Raw genomic sequence first — 24,045 nt, forward strand, 5'->3', positions numbered from 1 at the left:
ACAGTTTAATAATAATCATACAAATTAATAGTATGATTTAATTGATATGAGTAGTAATCCATCTTCTGAATAAATGTATTGTGGTTTAATCATATTAATTCAATAATAATACCCAAACAAATAGCACAGTATATTTCCCAGTTAATACTTAAAGTCTGATGATTTTTTTCATATTTTTGTGAGCATAATTTGTGGGAAAACTAAATTTTTGAGTAAGAACAAAAGTGAAGAAACAAAGATTGAGTCAAATGTTGAAGGTGAGTAAGATCCAAGTCGATGTGAAGATTACTATTGGGGAAAGAGTTAATGGATAAATATGTAAGTGGCTTTGCACAATGGCTTCTTGCCACGTGAATATGCTCCCGGTTCGACACATAGGCTTAAATCGAGCTTACGTGTCACCTCTATACTTCATCTCTATCTCACTTGATATATACTCCCTCCGTCCCGCACTACTTGCACTTATTTCCTTTCTGGGCGTCCCAAGTTATTTGCACTCTTTCCATATTTAGTAACAATTTATACCTACAGCCGTAATTGTTGACTTTGTCTATCACTCATTCCTTAATCTCCGTGCCTAAAAGGAAAGGTGCGAGTAGTGCGGGACGGAGGGAGTATATATATATTTACATGCATGCATATTGTACTAATTAATTAGACGGATTTACTTATCAAATACGTATAGATTAAATTTAATGGATAGGAGACTTAATTAATTAGTTTATTATTATCAAGTTTTGGTCTTTTTTAGAGAGTGTTCAGTAAGACTGTTGAATAGAAAAAATAAAAAAGATCGAGACTGAAGAGGGAGAAATTGAGGTAACACATGCACGTCCTTAGCAAGATTAATTGAAAAAAAATAATTGTAAATGTGTATAATATTAATTGTGTAGAGATAATATAGTAAGGATTGAATTGAGTTTCAATCAATTTCATGGTTTGTATTAATTTCAGAGCTAATTTTATATCGTAACCGAAAGACTGAATATTGCTCATTAAATATGAATTTTAGACTAGCTATTTTTATGGTTATACATATTTAATTGGAGAGGTTGAGGAATTTATGGAATTTGTGCCAAAATATGATTGTGTTGGAGTAATTTTTATTATTTTGTGCTGAAATTGAGTTTATTGGTGAATTGAAGTATATTTCGAAGTAAGATTCATTGCTATGTTGAAGTAATATTAATTATTTTGTGTTCGAAATATAGCTTATTAATTCTTGAGCTGAAGTACATATTTTGAATTATTGATGACGACAATTTATTTTTATGACCTTTGAAAAAATTTGAGTATATATATGCTCTTGTAAAATATCTTAAAACTTCTTTCTCAATTTATATAATTTTATATGGCATATATCAAATTAAAGGTGATTTGTGATAAATTAAACAGAATCATAATTTCATGTGTTAAATGAAGAAACTTGCACGAAAAAGTTAAATACTATGCAAGTATCTCAGTGTATTGTTCCGCACATAGATATTTCAACGCAACTATATATATATCTGATGGAGTACGTACTAAACAAGCCCAACAGCAGTAAAGCCCAAGAAAGAGTATCAGTTCGGCATGACTAAAGAGTTCAGTTCGGCACAACCAAAGAGTTCGGCCCCAGCCTACAGCTCGGTAAAAGCCAACCAATCAAACTCTGCTCTCAGGTCGGCATCAAGCTCTACTCTCAGATCGGCAAAAGCTGCTCGGCAATAATTCAGCAGTTCGGTCTCAGTATTCGACCGAACTGGGAGATAGTGGACTCATGCAGAACCTCCACGACCTCCACTACACCCACGATCTATTTAGTGGTGTCAAGCAGTCATTAACTCATGCAGGATAGTGGACCCATGCAAGATCGCCACGATCTCCACGACATCCACTACCTAGTAAATAGCTGCATGCCACGATCTTGGTCCTTTGTATAAATAGAACCTAGATCAGATAGATAGGGGGACATTCTCTCGATCTCTAGAGATAAAATACAAAATAGCAAGTCTGTATTGTAAGCTGTAGAAAACAGATCAAGCAATACAACTCTGCCCTCTTTTCTTCCCGTGGACGTAGATTTACCTCAGTAAATCGAACCACGTAAATTCATTGTGTCGTGATCTGCCATTTTCCTGCATTCATCACAAACATCAGAAATTCGCCGATTCATCACTGGCGCCGTCTGTGGGAAACAGAGAACCAAATTTGTGATAAAAGCGAATTTTTGACCCTTTTTCCACCCCAAAAAAAAAAAAAAAAAATGCATACCAGATCACACACTACCCGTAATACCGTTCGTGATAACCGTGAGGAAGCTAGTCCAGCTCGCAGGTCTGAAAAACGGCCTCGGGAGACATCTACCTCCGGTTCTCACGAAGAAGGAACAAGCCACTCCAGGAGTCATCGCACCGAGTCTTCCCAGCAGCCCGATTTAAATGAAGCTGTCAAGCTGTTCTTGGCCGAGAAGCAGGAGGAGTTCTTAACCTTCCTGCAGAAGAGCCAACAGCCGGAGAAGACAACGACGGATTCTCCCTCCTCATCTAGGCATGAAAGTCACTACCGCAGTAGTGACGTGTCTTCCAGGAGAAAGAATCCTCAACCCCGACATGTTCCTGTTCCTCCTCGGTACCGGAACCACAGGAGAACTCCATCTCCTCCGTACCGAAGAGATGTCGGGTTCGCCATGTACGGAGCATTAAAGACTTCGTTCTCGGACGATATCACCCGAACTCCTTTGCCGCGGAACTACCGGACACCGTCAATGACTTATGACGGGTTGGTGGATCCTCATGACTTCCTGGGACGCTATCAGTATAATATGGCGAACCAGGGTCTCAATGAGGTCCATATGTGCAAGCTATTCCCCGAGCTGCTCATCGGGAACGCCAGAAGGTGGTTCGACAGCCTTCCTCAAGGCAGCATTAGATCCTACCGAGATCTAATGGATGCTTTCCACAGGAGGTTCTTTCAGAAAGCGGAAGCCCGAATTACTTCGGCTCAGCTGCTTTCTATACGTCAAGGTCGCGACGAAAAGATCAGCGACTTCCTGACGAGATTCCACAAGGAATGCCTACAAGTAGATGATCTCAACGATCTACTTGTCATTTCGGCATTCCAAAATGGAATCCAGCCCGGAGCTCTCTACAGAAAGCTCGTGGAATGCAGTCCGCAAACAGCTCAAGAGATGTGGGACATTGCGGACCAGTACTCCCGGGCCGATGAGGCAGACCGTCGCAAACGGTCGTTAGACAGCTCATCGTCCCGAGGAGACAGAAGGAAGCCCGATCATAGCGATCAGGGGCATCCTCGCCGGACTCCATTTGAAAGAATTCAAAGGGCTCCGGTGCAAGACAGATTGGGACCCCGTCTCAATCCCGAGAAGCCGCCCGCTCAGTTCGTACCGCTGAACAAGTCAAGAGCGGAAATTTTCGAACTACATTCCGATATGTTCGAAAGACCAAAGCGGATGACGAAATCAGCCGCGCGGCGACCTCAGGATCAATATTGCTCCTTCCATCAAACCCACGGTCACGATACCGAGGAGTGCCGAGATTTGGCTGCAGGTATTGATGTTCTTGTGAAAACAGGAACGTTAAAAAAATACCAAAGCAAGCAGCCGAAAAAGAACAAAAGGCAGAGAGGTGCGAACTGCAATCCTCAGGATCCGAAAAGGCATGAGGATCCCGAAGACGACGACGAGCCGCAATATGATGGAGTAATCCTGACTATTGATGCTCTCCCTGCCGGGAAGACTAAGTCGTCCCTAAAAGCAGAACGCAGAGGTTCCAATCAAGAGGAGCCAACACATAAAAGGCTGAAGAAAGACGAAGTGATTACATTTTCAGACGCCGATCCCGTCCCAGCCATCTCTCCTCACCAAGACGCTATTGTCATTCAAGCCGGAGTGGCAAACAAACTGATCCACAGAGTATTGGTGGATACAGGAGCGTCAGTCAGCATTCTTTTTAAAGAATGTTTCGATAAAATGGAAGTGGATCCAGCTCGGCTCAGTCCGGCTCCACTTCCTCTGAAAAGTTTCGCCCAGGAGGACACCCGCCCTGAAGGTATTATCAGCCTTCCGATCACGGTGGGAAAAGCACCTACAAGCTCCAATACGATGATCGAGTTCTTTGTGGTGAAAGCTCGGTCCCCGTACAACATCATCCTGGGGAGAGACTGGCTCAACACAGTTCGGGCCGTTTGCTCTACTTATCACCTCACCATCAAGATCCCCACTAAAAGTGGGATAGCGGTCATCCGAGGTGATCAAAAGAGGGCAAAAGAATGTCTGCAGATTGCGCTTAAAAGTGCCGAGCAATCAGTTCGGCACCATCAAGCATAGCAATCACAGCAACCGGAGTCAAAGGCAAGCGAGATGACCGAAGTCACTTCAGAGCCGAACTCAATGACCGTTCAGTTATACGAAGATGATCCATCCAGAACGGTCAAGATCGGCTTCGCAGGAACGCCTCTACTCCGGGAAAAGACCATTCAGCTCCTCAAGGAGTACAAAGATGTCTTTGCATGGTCTCCGTTGGACATGACCGGAGTGCCCCCCGAGGTAATCACTCATCGGTTAAATATTGATCCTTCAATCCGGCCAGTAAAACAGAAGCAAAGACTCTTTGCGGCAGAAAGAAGCCAAGTCATCCATGACGAAGTCCGCCAATTACTAAAAGCGGATGTACTATTCGAGGTGAAATATCCTTCCTGGGTGGCCAATCCTGTGATGATCAAGAAAAAAGAAGGAGGATGGCGGATGTGCATAGATTTTACCGATCTAAACAAGCACTGTCCTAAAGATTGCTATCCCCTTCCGAATATAGATAAAAAAGTAGAAGCTTTGATCGGCTTCGAAATTTTCTGTTTTCTTGATTTATACAAAGGATATCACCAAGTATTGATGGATGAGAGTGACGCTCCGAAAACAGCTTTCATTACCGATTTCGGCATTTTCGCTTATAAAAAGATGCCATTCGGTTTAAAGAATGCCGGAGCCACTTATCAAAGGATGGTAGACAAGCTTTTTCGGCACCTGATCGGAAAGGAGGTTTAAGTGTATGTTGACGATATCGTCGTCAAAAGCAAAAGCACTTCGGAGTACGAGCACAACCTCAAGTCCACTCTCAACGTGCTCAAGAAAGCCAACCTCAAACTTAATCCCCAAAAGTGTACCTTTTTGGTAGATTCGGGAAAGTTTCTGGGTTGTTGGGTTTCAAAGGACGGACTCAAGGCAAACCCCTCAAAAGTTCAAGTCGTTCAGAACATGGCAATGCCGAAGTCCATACATGACGTGCAAAGGCTAACCGGATGTCTAGCCGCACTGAATCGATTCCTTTCCCAAGCAGCCGAAAAGCAACTGCCGTTCTTCAAGGTGTTGAAAAAGGCACCAAAGTTCGAGTGGGGAGCCGAGCAGAAAAAGGCCTTTGACGAGCTCAAAAGTTATCTAGCCGAGCTTCCTATTCTATCTGCTCCAACCGAAGCCGAAGTAATATTCTTATACTTAGCGGTTTCAGATCAAACCATCAGCGCGGTGCTTGTACGAGAAGAAGGCCTAAAGCAGTTTCCCATCTACTTTACAAGCCGAGCATTAAGAGGTCCAGAAACAAGGTATCAACCTCTGGAAAAAATTGCTCTGGCGCTAGTAAATGCAGCAAGGAGACTGCGGCCATACTTCTATGCTCACAAGGTATGCGTCTTAACCGATCTGCCTCTTCGGCAAGTTTTGACCAAGCCAGAAGCATCAGGCAGAATCGCCAAATGGGCCATAGAGCTGGGAGAACACTCAATCGAGTACCTACCTCGGAAAGCCATCAAGGGACAAGCCTTGGCAGATTTTCTTGCAGAGGCCAAGTTCGATCAAGCAATCCCTGTCATTGCCGAACAGAAAAATTCTACCAATGCCGAACTAGCACAGCCCTTGGAATCCGAAGTAGAGCCGCCGGACTGCTGGAGCGGATTCGTAGATGGAGCTTCAAACAAGATGGGAAGTGGAGCTGGTATTTTACTTGTCGCTCCCGACGGACACGAGGTAACCTACTCACTTCGGTTCCTATTCCCCACTACTAATAATGAAGCCGAGTACGAAGCCCTCCTGGCCGGACTCCAGTTAGCGCAAAGTCTGCTCGTCAAATCTCTCAAAGTCCATTGTGATTCACAAGTCATAGTAAATCACATGTTGGGTACAAGTGAAGCCCGTGACGAGAGAATGAAGAAGTATTTGGACAAAGCGCAAAACCTCAGCCGAAGTTTCTCCTATTTTCGGATAATCCGCGTTCCCAGAGCGGAAAATAGCCGAGCAGATACCTTAAGTAAGTTGGCCTCAGATCCGAGCTCAAAGGCGGAAGAATTAATGCATCGAAGCATTGATGAAGCCGAGGTACATTCAGTATCCAGCTCGCCGAACTGGATGACGCCGATCTTGCAGTATCTGGATCAAGGACAATTGCCCGAGGATAAGAGAGAAGCTCGGAAGATCACATGCCGAGCACTTCGGTACGAACTTCATGAAGGAGTCCTCTTTAGAAAGTCTTACCTCCAGCCGTTATTGCGGTGCGTAGGACCAGAAGAGACGGACTACATCCTCAGAGAAGTTCATGAAGGATCGTGCGGCAGCCACATCGGAGCTAGAGCTTTAGCTAAAAAAGTTCTAAGATGGGGATATTATTGGCCAACCTTGGTACAAGAAGCAGTGCAGCTCGTCAAGACATGCCCGAAGTGCCAAATCCATGCAAATATCCCAAGGATGCCGCAGACCGATCTATTCACTATGCAAAGCCCTTGGCCTTTCATGCAATGGGGCATAGACATAGTGGGACCACTTCCTCAAGCTCCTCGGCAAATGAAATTCCTAATCGTTGCCGTGGACTACTTTACGAAGTGGGTGGAAGCTGAACCATTAGCTACGATAACGAGCTCGAAGGCATTGGACTTCGTCTGGAAGAACATAGTGTGCCGATTTGGCATACCCCACATCCTCATCTCGGATAACGGGACTCAGTTCACCGACAAGACGTTCAAGAATTGGTGCCAAGAGCTGAATATTCAACAGCGGTTCACTTCGGTCTCTCATCCACAAGCAAACGGACAAACGGAGGTAACAAATCGTATCCTGGTGAAAGGGTTAAAAGCTCGGTTAGAACAAGCCAAAGGACAATGGGTAGAAAATCTCCCTCAAGTCCTATGGTCCTACCGAACTACACCCACAACCTCCAACGGTGAAACTCCGTACAGTCTTGTGTACGGCACTGAAGCCGTGATTCCGGTGGAGATCGGCGTACCCAGTCCCCGAACTCTAAATTTCTCCTCAGAAATGAATGACGACGGACTGAGAGCCGAGCTAGATCTTGCCGAAGAAAGAAGAGAATTGGCATGCATAAAAGCAGCCAAGTACAAGGAGCAAGTAGCCCGGTATTACAACCAAAGGGTGAAGAAGCTACAATTTCAAGTGGGAGATCTCGTCTTGAGAAACAACGAAGTAAGCCGAGCAGAAAAGCTGGGCAAGCTCGAACCCACATGGGAAGGTCCGTATCGGGTGTCAGAAGTCCTCGGCAAAGGGTCTTACAAATTGGCTCACATGTCAGGAGAACAGGTACCCCGAACATGGCACATTTCCAACCTCAAAAAGTTCCATTTGTAAGAGACAGTCCAGTCAGTCAGTCTTGAGTCTTGTTCAGTCAATGTGCTTTATTTGGTTTACTTGGTCTTTATTTGTCTCTGTGCGTTTTGTCTACATGCGTTTTGTCTGTCTCTGTGCGTGTCGTCTCTTACAAATGTTACTGGGGTATCTTGTTCTTCGAAGGCTGATCCCCTTCTTAGAACATATACAAGCTAAACAATTGTGAGTCAAAGCTTCTACAGAAGATACAAGACCACAATTCAGCTTAAACAAGCAGTTCGTCTGAAACGAGCTGCAATAAGCCAACGATTGTGAAGTCCAAGCTTCTAAAGAGGATACAAGACCACAATTCAGCTTAAACAAGCAGTTCGTCTGAAACGAGCTGCAATAAGCCAACGATTGTGAAGTCCAAGCTTCTAAAGAGGATACAAGACCACAATTCAGCTTAAACAAGCACTTCGTCTGAAACGAACTGCAATAAGCCAACGATTGTGAAGTCCAAGCTTCTAAAGAGGATACAAGACCACAATTCAGCTTAAACAAGCACTTCGTCTGAAACGAACTGCAATAAGCCAACGATTGTGAAGTCAAAGCTTCTAAAGAGGATACAAGACCACAATTCGGCTTAAAAATCAAGCACTTCGTCTGAAACGAACTGCAACGAAAGTCCGATTCTCGCGATAAAACTTGCCTGAATTAAGACAAGGGAAAGTCCGATCCACGCGATAAAACTCGCCGAATTAGGACAAGGGAAAGTCCGATCCCCAAATTAGGACAACGGAAAGTCCGATCCGAGCGATAAAACTCGCCAAATTAGGACACAAGCTTAGTCCGGTCAAAGATGTTTATTTCATCAGACCAAAGACGAGTCCAGTCAAAGATGTTTATTTCATCAGACCAAAGACGAGTCCGGTCAAAGAAGAGTTCACTTCATAAGACCGAGGACAAACATCAACTAACCCCGTACCTTTATTCAGAATGCCGAACTAATTCACTTCGCTTTCCGGGGGGGGTAGTGATGGAGTACGTACTAAACAAGCCCAACAGCAGTAAAGCCCAAGAAAGAGTATCAGTTCGGCATGACTAAAGAGTTCAGTTCGGCACAACCAAAGAGTTCGGCCCCAGCCTACAGCTCGGTAAAAGCCAACCAATCAAACTCTGCTCTCAGGTCGGCATCAAGCTCTACTCTCAGATCGGCAAAAGCTGCTCGGCAATAATTCAGCAGTTCGGTCTCAGTATTCGACCGAACTGGGAGATAGTGGACTCATGCAGAACCTCCACGACCTCCACTACACCCACGATCTATTTAGTGGTGTCAAGCAGTCATTAACTCATGCAGGATAGTGGACCCATGCAAGATCGCCACGATCTCCACGACATCCACTACCTAGTAAATAGCTGCATGCCACGATCTTGGTCCTTTGTATAAATAGAACCTAGATCAGATAGATAGGGGGACATTCTCTCGATCTCTAGAGATAAAATACAAAATAGCAAGTCTGTATTGTAAGCTGTAGAAAACAGATCAAGCAATACAACTCTGCCCTCTTTTCTTCCCGTGGACGTAGATTTACCTCAGTAAATCGAACCACGTAAATTCATTGTGTCGTGATCTGCCATTTTCCTGCATTCATCACAAACATCAGAAATTCGCCGATTCATCAATATCATGTTTTATTTTATGTTGAAGTATGATTCAATGTTATATGAAAATATGGTTTATTATTGCGTTAGACCGAACTTTGATTTTTATGTTATTTAACAAATTAATGTCATCGATAATCATTGTCAACCTATTACTAAAATTGAATAGAATGGATAAAATAAAATAAAAACTAATATCAATGTGACCTAAACGAAAACAATACCCTTGAATAATGCTTACATAAGATATTAGTATATCATACTATTTCTCTAATAATATGAACTAGTACCAATAAATTAAATATTAAATAGAATGGATAAATGAAAAACTAATAACAATGTGACCTAAACGAAAACAATACTCTTGAATAATGCTTATATAAGATATTAGTATATCATAATATTTCTCTAATAATATGAACTAGTACCAAATTAAATAGTTAAACATTTCTTCATATTATTAATGGTGGAAATCATTTATACCTCTATATGTATATATGTCTTGTGTCTATAGACAATCATTATTTTGCATACACATACAAACAACTCTTATGATATTTGTTGGACTATAAGGTATGGGATAGATTTGGAGTGATAATAAAAAAAATTTTACTGACGAAAACGAAAGGCTCAAAACAATACTACGAGTAATTGGTATGGCTCATAAATCAAAGCATGAGGATTATAATCGCCTTTTTAGCATTTCGAGGAAAACATATTTTTTATTCATTTTGTCTTGATTTACATTATTGATTGTCCATATTTATTTATTATAATTATCCGCAGCAGCATGCTTTCCGCGTAATTATTTATCATCATTTAGTTATTAACGAATAGAAACAATCATAAATATATATATTCTTCGTGTCTGTACATATAATCTCTAACTAGAGAATTAAACTCTCAACACATCCAAGAAGTCCAAAATATTAACTTGATGCAACTTTAATTCTAAAAACTAACAGCTTCGTTGTTTGAGTTGATGATTGAAATAGTGTATATGGTCATGACTTTTAGAGTTTTAGTTTGTGTTAAGGATAAAGTTCCTCAACGATAGGAAATCGCGTCGAACGTCGCGGGAGCTTTGCCCGTCGATCAATCCGGCGTCGAATTCTAGGGTTCGTGCTTTTGTGCACGAGAGAAAAAAGATAAATTGCGTAAAAAAGTATTTTATTTCTTGATTGAATAATATGAATAATAATGTCCACTATTTATAATAGTGGATACTAACTTAATGAGCAAGACAAAAGATATGTAAAAGATATGCAAATCCATAATTAACTAACTAACTAGCTAAATAATAATAATAATAATAATCGCATCAACTCCCCCACGGTTGAAATCCACCTTGTCCTCAAGGTGGGAACCATGAAGCAACGATGAGTGTCGAGGAATCCTTCTGGGTCAAACATACACCGAATAGGTGGGTGTCTCCCTGCATCACCTCCATCAAAAATCACAAAGGGATGACCCTTATGGGCATGATAATTCAGTTCTAAAATCTTGTGAATGCGTCCATGAATGCTCAAGCATAGAGTGTTATTTTGCGGAGGAATCAAACGGGCATCGACATCGAGTGATGTTAATCGATGATTCATGTTTGCAACATTCTTAACATGTGATGAATCACTCAATAATTCCATTGATGCGTTGCACCTCATGGAATTACCAAAATCAACCTTAGCTTGAAGAACCTTGATTGGAAAAGCATTCAGTTGCGACGAGCACTCAAACTGCCCTTGAACTTGTTCCTCCTCGCGCTTGTGATTCTGATTGGGTTTCGTCTCCTTCTCAGCCTTTTCAACACTACAAAAACCAGCAGAAGAATCAAGAATCTTCTCGGTGGAATAACCAAATCCATCCTCAATGGAGCCATCCTCCTCGTCTATCACCTCAATCGGAGGCAATTCTTCTGTCCAAACCTCTTCCATGATCAGCATCTCTACGTCACTGGAATCGGAGATTGGTTCAGCGAAAATCTGAAATTGGGCATGCTCCGGCGGACGCGGCAAATGTTGGATTCAACAAACCCATTGGTAGGGGTTGAGATCGGGACAGCAGCAGTGGGCAGCGGCGTGGCTGTCGGTGGACACCAGCAGGACGGTGAGTGTTGCGGGGGTGGCTGTGGCCGCTGAGGCGGTTGATAAGGCTGATCATATGGTGAGTATCCCTGCTGCGTGCGCAACCGTGGCGGGTCCCAACAAGAGGGTGGTGGTGGCGAGTACAAATCTGGCTCGTAGGACGATGGTTGCTGATACGCAGTTTCCTGGCGCAGCCATGGCGGGTCCCAGGAATTGGGCTGACGGGCTTGGTAGAGATGGTGTTGTGGGTGGAGTCGTCCATCCTGTGGATATGGATATGGTGGTTGTTGATCTAACGCTCTGATCGGATGGCGCGTGGGTTGATATACGGGCTGCAACGGTGGCTGGTGGGGCGCGTGAGGTGGCTGTGCGGCGGTGTACAGCCGGGGTTGGTCGGGTGGATCAGGTTCGGGTTGCAACTGAGGGAGCGTTGCTGCCACCCTGCGCTTATGCTCAACCAATCGGGTCTCGAGCCGGGCGAGCCTAGCGAGAATATTCTCCCACGTTGCTGCTGTTGAATTCAATTGCAAGCCTTCAGATGCTTGCGATATCTCCCACCATGAACGAAGATTGACTTCAGCCATGGGCTCTCAATGAAAGCACCATTGTTAAGGATAAAGTTCCTCAACGATAGGAAATCGCGTCGAATGTCGCGGGAGCTTTGCCCGTCGATCAATCCGGCGTCGAATTCTAGGGTTCGTGCTTTTGTGCACGAGAGAAAAAAGATAAATTGCGTAAAAAAGTATTTTATTTCTTGATTGAATAATATGAATAATAATGTCCACTATTTATAATAGTGGATACTAACTTAATGAGCAAGACAAAAGATAAGTAAAAGATATGCAAATCCATAATTAACTAACTAACTAGCTAAATAATAATAATAATAATAATAATAATAATAATAATAATAATAATAATAATAATAATATCAGTTTGTTTATTTATTTTTGTTGAACACCTGAACTATTGATTTACATCTAATATTATGCGATTATTTTTCTTTAATTTTCATCTTAGTTCCTTTGGTGGATAAATGACACTTCTTTTTTGACGATAAATGACACAATAGTCTTTGCATGACGAAAAAAAACTTCTATTTAATATATTAATAACATTAGTTTGTGAAAGTACATATTTTACCGAAGTTAATACAATAGTACTTTGAACTACATTTAGAGGCCAATAATTATTGGGAAATGCAATGTTAAAATATCCAAATTTAAACCTTATAGCAAGCCCTTCCTTTTTATAGTAAGGCCCATTACTTTATTTTTGTTTCTTTTGTAAAAGTTTTATTGGGCCAGAGAATTTAACTGCAAGATCCACTCATTGGGCTATGAACATTATGAGGCAGTACGGTCCATATCTAATGGGGTCGTTAGGGCATTGAGAGTAGGGGTGAGCAAAAAAAATCGAAAATCGAATATCTGAATCGATCCAAACTGAAATTTTGAAATTTTGTTCGGTTTTTTCGATTTTTTGATTCGGTTCGGTTTGAAAATACAAAAATTTCAGTTTTTCGGTTCGGGCGAAAAAAAAACAAATAACCGAATTATATTTTAAATATAATACTATATATATATATTCTATTAATTTAATAAATTATATAATATATATGTATTAATATATTCTATATAATATGTATTATATATATTCTATTATATAAATAAAATGTAATATATATATATATATATTACATTTTATTTATATAATATATATATATATATATTACATTCTATTAATATATATATATATATATATATGTTTTTTTTGTTTTTTTGTTTTTTTTCATATAATTTCAGTTTTTTCGGTTTTGCTTTTTCTATTTTTCGGGTTCGGTTCGGTTTGGGTTTTGAACTAAATTTGGTTTTTTAGTTTTGGTTTGGTTTGGATAGAAAACCCAACCGAAACCCGAATGCTCACCCCTAATTGAGAGGAAGGACATAGAAACTCATGATTTTTGTTAAGGTCATGTATATAAATAATTTTATATTTTCATTAAAAAAAGGAGAAAGTCAATGAAAGCGAATGACTCAGGATGTTAGTCGACCCTAGGGTATGTGTTAGTGTTCGTGTGAGTGAAATATAAATTAATTTTAATTTAATTTATTAGTGTTGAGATTATAAGTGGAAGTAAATACTTATATAAGATTGAGTTTTTGTGTATATAAATGAAAGATAAATAAAATTTAGTTTAAAAAAGTTGGATTTTATGAAGGTCACTTGTGGATATAGTCTTAGTTAATTCCAAACTACACTATTTTACGAAAATGAGATTAGTTCATCTTATTAATAATGTACCAATTGAGCATTACTTTACATATATACTCCAATGCAATGATTTTAAAATATAATTGATTGTTAGACTTTTTTTTCTCATTTTAAAAATCCAAATTGAATTGTTGTTTGCTAAATATCCATGCTCTTGTTGTATATTTATATATTTACCCTAAACATTCATAATAAAATTCCTATAGAACTTCGGGACGTGGTCACAACAGCTATGATTAAGTAATCAATCAATTCCAAATTATATTAGTTGACTGTGCTAATTAAATTTTGATCGAGCACGATACAACTAATTAGTGATAGAACATAAAAAATATATAGTTGTCCCTTAATAAATATAGAAGAAGTAGCTACATGCAATATCCAAAACTCACAAGTTTAGATATTAATGTTATTGATAAGTGTAATGCTATCAGATACGCGACTCAATCTTGTTATCACAACGAGATCGATTCCGGAACAAGAAGAACGAATACTTGATATGAAAATGAATAAGCAAAAAAAACAATTCTTGGAGAGTCAATGGAAATCTTGTGTTTTATTTGTGTGGAAGATTACAAAACTCTTGGATGAAAAATTCTCTTTCTTTTTTCACAGCTCGGCTCTATTTAACTAGTTCAACCTAACGGCTTTCATTTAAAGCTAACTAACTAGTCGCATCCGACGACGTGCATCAGTTAATAACAACTGTCAACTCCGAACTCGTTTAAGTTCGGCCAACACCGAACACGTTTAAGTTCGGCCAACACCGAACACCAACACCGAGCACCAACACCGAGCACCAACACCGAACACTGAGCACCGAGCTCAACACCGAACATTGAGCTCGGTTAATCCCTGAGCACGACTACAAACTCGACCAATCACCGAGCATGATTGCAGTTCGTCAGATCACCGAACAGCATATCGGTCCCTAATCGCCGAACAGTATATTGGTAACCGAACTGAACTGATTGTGCAGTTTTGCCCCAATCCTCATAACAAATCTCCACCTTGGGACATAACTGGACAATCCCTAGATTTCATCCATCTTCCACAATCACTCCAGCTGAATCAGATTCACCAAATCCATGCAATACTTCAACTTAAGTCCGGGCAACACCTTTGTTAGCATATCAGCTGCATTGTGCTCAGTAGCTACCTTTTCAATCTTCACTGAGCCCATTTCAACTTCATCCCTTACAAAATGAAGCTTAACATCCACATGCTTACTCCTCTCATGGAATGTCTGATGTTTTGACAAACATATGGCACTATTTGAATCACATAATACAGTCACAGCTCCTTGATCAACTCCAAAATCCGAGCAGATTCCTTTCAGCCACATGCTCTCCTTTACGGCCTCAGCCATGGAAATATATTCTGCCTCAGTTGTTGAGAGTGCCACCACAGATTGCAAACTCGACTTCCAACTTACAGCAGCTCCATACATGCAGAAAACATAGCCGGATTGGGACTTCCTTGTGTCAATGTTAGTAGCAAAATCAGAATCACAATATCCCAATAGAGGCTGTGCATCAAAATTCTTACTTCCATCAAACAGTATGCCATAATCCTGAGTACCATTCAGATACCTTAGTATCCATTTTAAAGCATGCCAATGCTCCATACCTGGATCTGCCATGTATCTGCTCACAACACTTATGGCTTGGCTGATGTCTGGCCTTGTACACACCATGGTGTACATGATGCTTCCCACTATGTTTGCATATGGGATTTTATCCATCTCTCTTCTCTGACTATCATCTTTAGGGCACTGATTTACACTGAGCTTAAACTGCTGGCTCAGGGGCACACTCACTGGTTTGCTTTTATCCATCTGAAATTTCTTGATCACATTCCTGATGTAATCTTTCTGAGTTAGCCATATCCTTTTCTTGTCTCTATCCCTTATGATCTCCATTCCAAGGATCTTCTTTGCATCTCCAAGATCCTTCATATCAAATTCAGATTTCAGATCACCTTTCACTAACTCCACCTCTTCCTTATGCTCTGCAGAGATCAGCATATCATCTACATACAATAGTAGATATGCCACAGCAACTCCACCTCTTCTGTTGATGAAGACACAATGATCATACAAAGACTTCTCAAAACCGATCTTATGCATGAACTCATTGAACCTGAGATACCACTGTCTTGAACTTTGTTTTAGACCATATAAGCTTCTTTTCAGCAAACACACCTTTCCTTCATTTCCTGGTTGGACAAAACCAGGAGGCTGCTCCATGTAAATTTTCTCTTCGAGCTCTCCATGAAGAAAGGCTGTTTTGACATCGAGTTGCTGCAATTCCCAATTTCTCTGAGCAACAATGGCAAGTAGAATCCTGATGGAGCTATGCTTTACCACAGGGGAGAATATTTCATTATAATCTACTCCCTCCTTTTGTGTAAAGCCTTTGGCCACCAACCTGGCTTTAAATCTGATTTGATTGTTGTTGAAGGCCTCAATTTTCTTCTTAAAAATCCATTTACAACCAACTGTTTTCTGATCAGTTGGCCTCAACACCAAAATCCATGTGTGATTTTTGTACAAGCTATCAATCTCCTCCTGCATGGCTAATAGCCACTGATCCTTCTCCGGACTCCTTATTGCTTCCTTGTAATTTGAAGGCTCATGATAGTCCATCTCCTCAGCTATGGCCAGTGCATAGTGCATCATATCAAAATCCTGAAATCTGGAAGGGAGCTTGATCCTTCTTCTGGTTCTGTCTCTTGCAACCAGTCTCTGTGGAGTCTTGATGTTACTTTCATGTTCAGAGGATCCACCAACACTGGTTTCTTGTGAATTTCTCACAGTATCTGGTGGACTTCTTACAGCATCAGATGAGGATTCCCTCTGACCCTCCACCTCAAACTCAACAGTCTGAACTTGCTTCATGAAGAAAGGCATTTCAGATTCCCTGAAAATAACATCCCTACTGATGACAACCTTCTTATTCCCTTCCTCACAGCACCATAATCTGTAACCTTTAACTCCAACCTGATAGCCTATCATCACACATCTGAGAGCCCTTGGTTCCAGCTTTCCTTGTTTGATGTGAGCATATGCTCTACACCCAAATGGTCTTAATTTTGAATAGTCTCCATAAGATCCATACCATCTACTATCCGGAGTCTGATTTTCAATGGCAGCAGAGGGGCATTTGTTGATTAAAACAACAGCTGTGGAGGCTGCTTCTGCCCAAAATGGTTTTGACATTCCAGATGCTATCAACATGCATCTTACCCTTTCAAGAATGGTTCTATTTATTCTCTCGGCGACCCCATTTTGTTGTGGGTTGTGAGGCACCGTTCTATGCCTTTTAATTCCTTTTCTCTTGCAAAACTCATCAAACTCATGGGACAAAAATTCCAGCCCATTGTCAGTTCTTAGGCATCTCAAAGGCTTCCCCTTTTCTAGCTCAACTGCAGTACACCACTCCTGAAATTTCTTGAAGGTCTCTGACTTTTCTTTCATGATCATTATCCAAACCTTTCTTGAAAAATCATCAACAAATGATAAGAAATACCTGCCTCCTCCAATGCTATTTACTGGTGCAGGGCCCCATATGTCACTGTGAACATATTGGAGAGGTTGTGTTGAGTTATGTTTGCCCACTCCATATGGCAGCTTCTTGTTTTTGCCAAGAATACATTCTTCACACGATCCAATGGCTCTTTGTATCTCTGAATCAGCCATCTGAATAATGCCTTGCTTTACCAGCTGCATCAGCCCAGTGTCCCCCACATGGCCCAGCCTAGCATGCCAATTGATGGTCTTTTGTGTGTTGTTAGCTGTTCCAGCAACTGCCTCAGCTTTCAGATAATAGAGCACATTGTTTCTGACAGCCTTCATGATCATTTGGCCATCCTTTTTGACAAGCATCTCTCCACCAAAGAGAGTCAATTCGTAGCCATTCTTCTCAAGAAGACCCAAGGATATAAGATTCCTTTTAATGGATGGGATGTATCTCACATCAGTGAGAGTTCTGAAAATTCCATTGTCCATCCTCAAACATATGCTCCCAACACCCCTTACATCACACACATGGTCATCTCCCAGCAACACCGAGCCTTCAGATTCCTTTAAATCTTGGAACCAGTCGAGATTGGAGGACATATGGAAACTGCAGCCTGAGTCCATGATCCATAGCCTTGATAATGGGCTATCCTCCACCACATTGAGAGCTCTTGCCTCTTCAATTTCCTCAGTGATAGCTGCTGTACCATCTCCTTTGTGATTTTCAGATTGCTTTTTCTTCCAAGCAAAACAATTTTGCTTGATGTGTCCTGGTTTCTTACACCAGAAGCAGCTTCTAGATTCCTTTTGATCTCCTTCCTTAGATGATCTTGGCTTCCACTTGTCAGATGGGGGTTTCTTGAATTTGAATTGTTTCTTTGAAGTTGCCTTCACATTGAGGCTTTCAGCAGCTTGATCGATTGGCTTGCTGACACATTTTTGCATTGCCTTCAGCTTTAATGCAGAAAATACCTCCTCCAAAGTCACTTTCGAATCCCTTCCAAGAAGTATTGAGTCTTTGAATTGCTCAAAACTCTGAGGCAGAGCATTCAATAACATCAAAGCTTTATCCTCATCTTTCATGGGATCATCTACACCCTCAAGATCATCTATATACTTTCGAAAATCTTCCAGCTGATCCGCCAGACTCTTGGAGTCAGAAAATCTAAAGTTGAACAATCTTTGCTTGAGATGCAACCTATTGGAGATTGACTTCTCCATATATATTTTCTCCAATTTCTCCCACACTCCCGCGGCATCATCCTCTTTCTGAACCTCCCTCAAGACTCTATCGCTGAGGCACAAGACAATCGAGCTATACGCCTTGTATTCCAGTTCTTGACATTTCGCCGCATCCATCCCTTGAATCTCTTTCTTGTCCGTCTTGGATTTCACATAATCCCAGACGCCTTGCTGCATTAGAACAGCTCTCATCTTCAATCTCCACAGGCCGAAATCATTTTCGCCGGTGAATTTCTCAACGTCGAACTTTGCGGTAGACATTGTTGAATTCGTCGTCCTTCTTCGATTCCCACAGACGGCGCCAATTGTAATGCTATCAGATACGCGACTCAATCTTGTTATCACAACGAGATCGATTCCGGAACAAGAAGAACGAATACTTGATATGAAAATGAATAAGCAAAAAAAACAATTCTTGGAGAGTCAATGGAAATCTTGTGTTTTATTTGTGTGGAAGATTACAAAACTCTTGGATGAAAAATTCTCTTTCTTTTTTCACAGCTCGGCTCTATTTAACTAGTTCAACCTAACGGCTTTCATTTAAAGCTAACTAACTAGTCGCATCCGACGACGTGCATCAGTTAATAACAACTGTCAACTCCGAACTCGTTTAAGTTCGGCCAACACCGAACACGTTTAAGTTCGGCCAACACCGAACACCAACACCGAGCACCAACACCGAGCACCAACACCGAACACTGAGCACCGAGCTCAACACCGAACATTGAGCTCGGTTAATCCCTGAGCACGACTACAAACTCGACCAATCACCGAGCATGATTGCAGTTCGTCAGATCACCGAACAGCATATCGGTCCCTAATCGCCGAACAGTATATTGGTAACCGAACTGAACTGATTGTGCAGTTTTGCCCCAATCCTCATAACAATAAGGATTAATTAAGAAAACTTAGATTAAGTATTTTTTTAAAAATTAAATTAGATTATTGCTTAGATTAGAAAACTTCAAACTCTTCAAAAGGTTAAAATTTTGACATGTAATTAAAAATGTGGCGTTTGAAAGTCAAATTAGCTTGTTGATTTCTCAATTGAAATATTCATTAAATGAGGTGTAAACTTTTCGACTGCCACACACACCATAACGAGCTGGATTAATTTATTTATTATTGTTTTATGCAATAAAATTATAGAATCCCATGAAACATTGATTTATTTAGGAGCCATATAACATATTCTTGGTGGTGTGAACCAAAATTATACCTCTCCCATTTAAAAATTGTTATGTAATTTTGTAATGATCAATTACTAAAATCACGGTAGACCGAGTTAAATGTTTGAGTTATGGAGTGGTAAGCAAGCATATGATCTTGATAATAATGTCATAATTATTTATTAAAATGGATCGTGCAACATAAATTCGTAAAATTGGATGATTAGTTAATTAATTATGTTATGTCACAGGTCGTAACATGGGATTGAATGGCCCATTATTTCACAGAATATATGGCGTTGAATTTGTCGGAATTAATGTTTAATTATATAATTGCTCACGACAAAAATTTATTTTATTTTGATTTATTCTTTCTCCTACTTCCAAATTCCAATTGGTAATTATATCTCAATTCAATATTACTATTGAGCTATATCAATTCAGCAAAGAAGATCATTCATCGTAAAGAGTCATCACAGATAGATTAAAACAATTACCTTATGATATCATCTTGGTCTTTTTGATATATGAAATTAAAAGATTAAAAAAACGTAATAACACAACCGTGGTAAGAACATGCCCTTAATTAATTAATTAATTAATTAGATAATTATTGTGCAAATATACCTACTCGGGTACTTTACTAGCTAGATATACCTGCTTTTGGATTGTTTTGTAACATACTATTATTGCTTTAAATTAATAATGTGGATCGGTCTGATCCAATTATTAGTATATGTGTTGTATCACTTGTCAAAAAGCTGTAATTTAGAGAATGAAATAATATAAAGCAAATTAATAGCAATGAATTATATTAACACAAAATTGGTCGTTGACTATATATATAAGTAATTGCAAATTGCTAGTGATTTTCTTAGCATGATAACATTTGTCTGAAAACTAGCAAGGATAAGAAGAGATTACCAATAAAATTAAACAAGACAAACCTTTATGCAATGTGATGAATAATTAAGAGTACTATTCATGTTTTTACTAAAGAAAAATAGCATAACTAAGATATGCTAATTGAGGTGATAGTATTTTGCAATATTTTCCAGTAGTTAATTCACCAATTAATAAAATTAAACAAGACAAACAAGAACAGGTAACTTAGCACACCACATGTTAACCACAATTTTTAATACCTTAATTAAGATCTAAGTCAACCCTAACAAAGATATCTCATAAATAAAAATTCAATCCTATAATTGGCCATGTCTAGCTATGTGACAACTAATTTACAACAAATTAAATTTTGATTAAGCCCCCCACCAAATCCTAATATATTTATCTATAAATGTATGCATATACCTATCACTACTCCAAGCCAAACAAGCAATCAAAACATTTTGAGTTTGAGAGTTGATGAAAATGGCTTCTTCAACTAAGCTTTTCTCTCTCACTCTTTTCTTTCTAGGAATCATTGCACTAAGCAATGCTCAAAGCCTATCTCTCAAATACTACAGCAAGACATGTCCAAAGGTTGAATACATTGTGAAGAAAGAAACTAACAAAATCATTTCTGTTGCCCCAACTCTTGCAGCTCCCCTCCTCCGGATGCATTTCCACGATTGCTTCGTTAGGGTACGTGTTCGGATATGCATACAGTCATTACTTGCATATAGTTTGGATTGGTGACATGGCGATTAATAATTTATGTCATGGTTTTTTTTAGGGTTGTGATGGTTCGGTGTTGATAAACTCAACAACAAACAATCAAGCTGAGAAAGATGGATTTCCCAACCTCTCTCTAAGAGGGTATGGATCCATTGATAGAGTGAAAACTGCGGTGGAGAAGGAGTGCCCCGGTGTTGTTTCTTGTGCCGATATCTTGGCGCTGGTCGCGCGTGATGCTACTGTAGCTGTAAGTGTTATGTGACTGAAATTTTTTGAAGAGACAATAACTTTTGAATAATATTTCCTCACGTATTCTATTTCTACAGCTTCACGGACCTTTCTGGGCCGTGCCACTAGGAAGAAGGGATGGGAGAGTGTCACTAGCCAATGAGACTTTAACTAATCTTCCACCCCCTTTCTTCAACATCACTCAATTGAAAGCAAGTTTTGCCTCCAAGAACTTGACCACAAAGGATCTAGTTGTCTTGTCAGGTAACAAAATTGATCGAATAATATACTATGTTGTTGTACATACTTATTTTCATTCCTATAATTAGAGTTATGTATGTTATAATCATTTTTACTTTGTCAATTTAACATATTTAGATACTAATACACATGCATCAAGAAATTGAGAATGACCAAAATACCCTTATAAGAGCGGACATGGAAAAAATTATTGCGAGGCTAAAATTTCTAAATTTCAAATTTCTCTTATTGTTTGAAGTGATGACTATAATTCACACAAAATGCTTGATAGTTTTACGGTTTTAAATAATTTGTTAGAATACTTTTAATGGTATTACCTACTTATATTTATGTTAAGATTCTTAATAGCTGACAAATCACACATCGTGCAACAGGAAGCCACACAATCGGAACCTCCCACTGCTCTAGCTTCAGCAACCGCCTCTACAACTTCACGGGTAGAGGCGACAGCGACCCCTCATTGGACCCCAACTACGCGGCCCGCCTGAGGAGCCGTTGCCCCCCGGCCGACCAGACCACCCTCGTGGAGATGGACCCGGGCAGCTTCAAGACGTTCGACGAAGACTACTACACCCTCGTGGCCAAGAGGAGAGGCCTATTCACCTCGGATTCGGCTCTTCTCGCGGATAGTGAGACTAGGGAGTATGTTCTTCGACAAGCAAGAACAAAGGGCTCCACTTTCTTGGAGGATTTTTCGGAATCCATGGTGAAAATGGGCAAGATCGGTGTGCTCACAGGGAGCCAGGGTGAAGTGAGAAGAAGATGTGCTTTTGTTAATTAGATAATTAATTGGTTTGTTTGATTTGTTTCTGTCTTAATTCGGATAGATATCATGATGATCCATTTGTTTTTTCGTTTTGTTATGTTTTTTGTATGATTGAGTGAGTTGCATTGTCGGAGGACATGTATCTAACTTAAAAACACGTCTCTAAATTATTTTGAACTATTATTTGTTCTAATTGTGCAACTAATTAAAATTTTGATGCTGACATGGCTTGATAATTTGTTTATGTGACATTAACGAACGTTAACCAAAGCAACGTCGCATTGCACGTAGCGAAACGACCTCGTATTGTATTAAATTTATTAATTTATTTATTGGGCTCCCTTCAGTCTCGTTTCTTTGTTTTCTCCCTACTCTCTTCCATCTCATTCTTTCTTAATTAACACAAACTTCATAATTCAACAAATGAAAATATTAAATTTGTAATATATGATTTCATAGTAATTCTTTCAACACAAATTGGTTCTATAATTAATCATTATATATTCTACACCTAATTAAGTAAAAGTGTCATTTGTAAATTATACAAGTTACTAACTAAATATATTCAATTAAATTTGACACAAATTTTTTGATTATATTTCATAGAGAAGTAATGTAACATATAAATATATAATTAATATCATTATATATCTGTTAGAAGACTATTGCGTCATGACTAATATTCGTTGTCTTTATTACTTTATTACCCCCAATAACATGCAAATTAATGCTAGTTGTTATTTAAAACGTTAATATTTTTAATGAAGTGTGACAGCTAGCTAAACTTCACCATCAAATAAAAAATTCATTCCCGCACGCAAAAAATTTCTATGTAACTTTGGTGTTACGGTTTCCAGCTTCAAGAGATATTTAAATATTTATTTGCTATTGAAACTCAAAAATGTTATTCTTGCTTATTATATGGAGAAAGAAAAGATTACCAATGTTCTAAACATATGATTGGATAACTGATTTGACATAGTTTCAAAGTAATCGTTTTTCTTTAAAATAATAAAATAATAAAATCCAACGTGCAGATATCGAATGGGTTTCGTGGGAGCATCGTGTGTGAAAAATTATTACAAATTTAACTGCTCCATATATTAATTGATGCAGTACGATTAATCCCTACAGGAAGTGCATATAGTTTTTAAAAGATAATAGTATTACATATTAATTTCAAATCCATAAAACGATCTATTTAAATAAATTAAACTATATACAGTATATAGTTTCTTTCAAATATAAATGACTAAAATTAATTCATAATTTACTTTTCACACATAAACAGTATATAATTTCATTCACTTTGTATATGATCAATTATGAAAAGACAAAGTCAAATTATCAACAATGAGACAAATGCATATTTGCAACAACATTCTACCTCTGCAGGAAGTTCAAGTTTCTTCATGGATTTTGCTGATTCAATGGTGAAGATGGAGAAAATTAGTGTTTTGACTGGCAATGCTGGCCAAATTAGGAGGATTTGCTATGCTATTAATTGATTTATTGATGTCATTAATTGAGTTTGATTATGTTTTTATATTTAGCCGTGTTTGTATATCTTGCATCTTTACTAGCTAAAAAATGTGATTGTTGGTCAATTTGTATTTGAGTTCTTGATTTGATCAATTTGG

General features: G+C 39.4%; 1 protein-coding gene across 1 annotated transcript; it reads left to right on the forward strand.

Annotated features, from left to right (window-relative positions):
* The first annotated feature begins 20,880 nt into the window (after window positions 1–20,880).
* Window positions 20,881–22,529, forward strand: LOC121758382 (peroxidase 27-like). The gene is made up of 4 exons (XM_042153790.1): window positions 20,881–21,117; window positions 21,209–21,397; window positions 21,477–21,642; window positions 22,014–22,529. Exons 1-4 carry the CDS (start codon window positions 20,899–20,901, stop codon window positions 22,418–22,420), a joined length of 981 nt encoding a protein of 326 aa, XP_042009724.1. The 5' UTR covers window positions 20,881–20,898; the 3' UTR covers window positions 22,421–22,529.
* Window positions 22,530–24,045: the final 1,516 nt, after the last annotated feature.

Source organism: Salvia splendens, chromosome 12, assembly GCF_004379255.2.
Source record: "Salvia splendens isolate huo1 chromosome 12, SspV2, whole genome shotgun sequence".
Classification (NCBI taxonomy): Eukaryota; Viridiplantae; Streptophyta; class Magnoliopsida; order Lamiales; family Lamiaceae; genus Salvia; species Salvia splendens.

Excerpts from the sequence above, each read along its gene's own strand:
- LOC121758382 (XM_042153790.1), top strand. The coding sequence starts at position 20,899 with ATGAAAATGGCTTCTTCAACTAAGCTTTTCTCTCTCACTCTTTTCTTT. Across the intron at positions 21,118-21,208 it reads TCCACGATTGCTTCGTTAGG|GGTTGTGATGGTTCGGTGTT; the intron begins GTACGTGTTCGG and ends GGTTTTTTTTAG. Across the intron at positions 21,398-21,476 it reads CGCGTGATGCTACTGTAGCT|CTTCACGGACCTTTCTGGGC; the intron begins GTAAGTGTTATG and ends CTATTTCTACAG.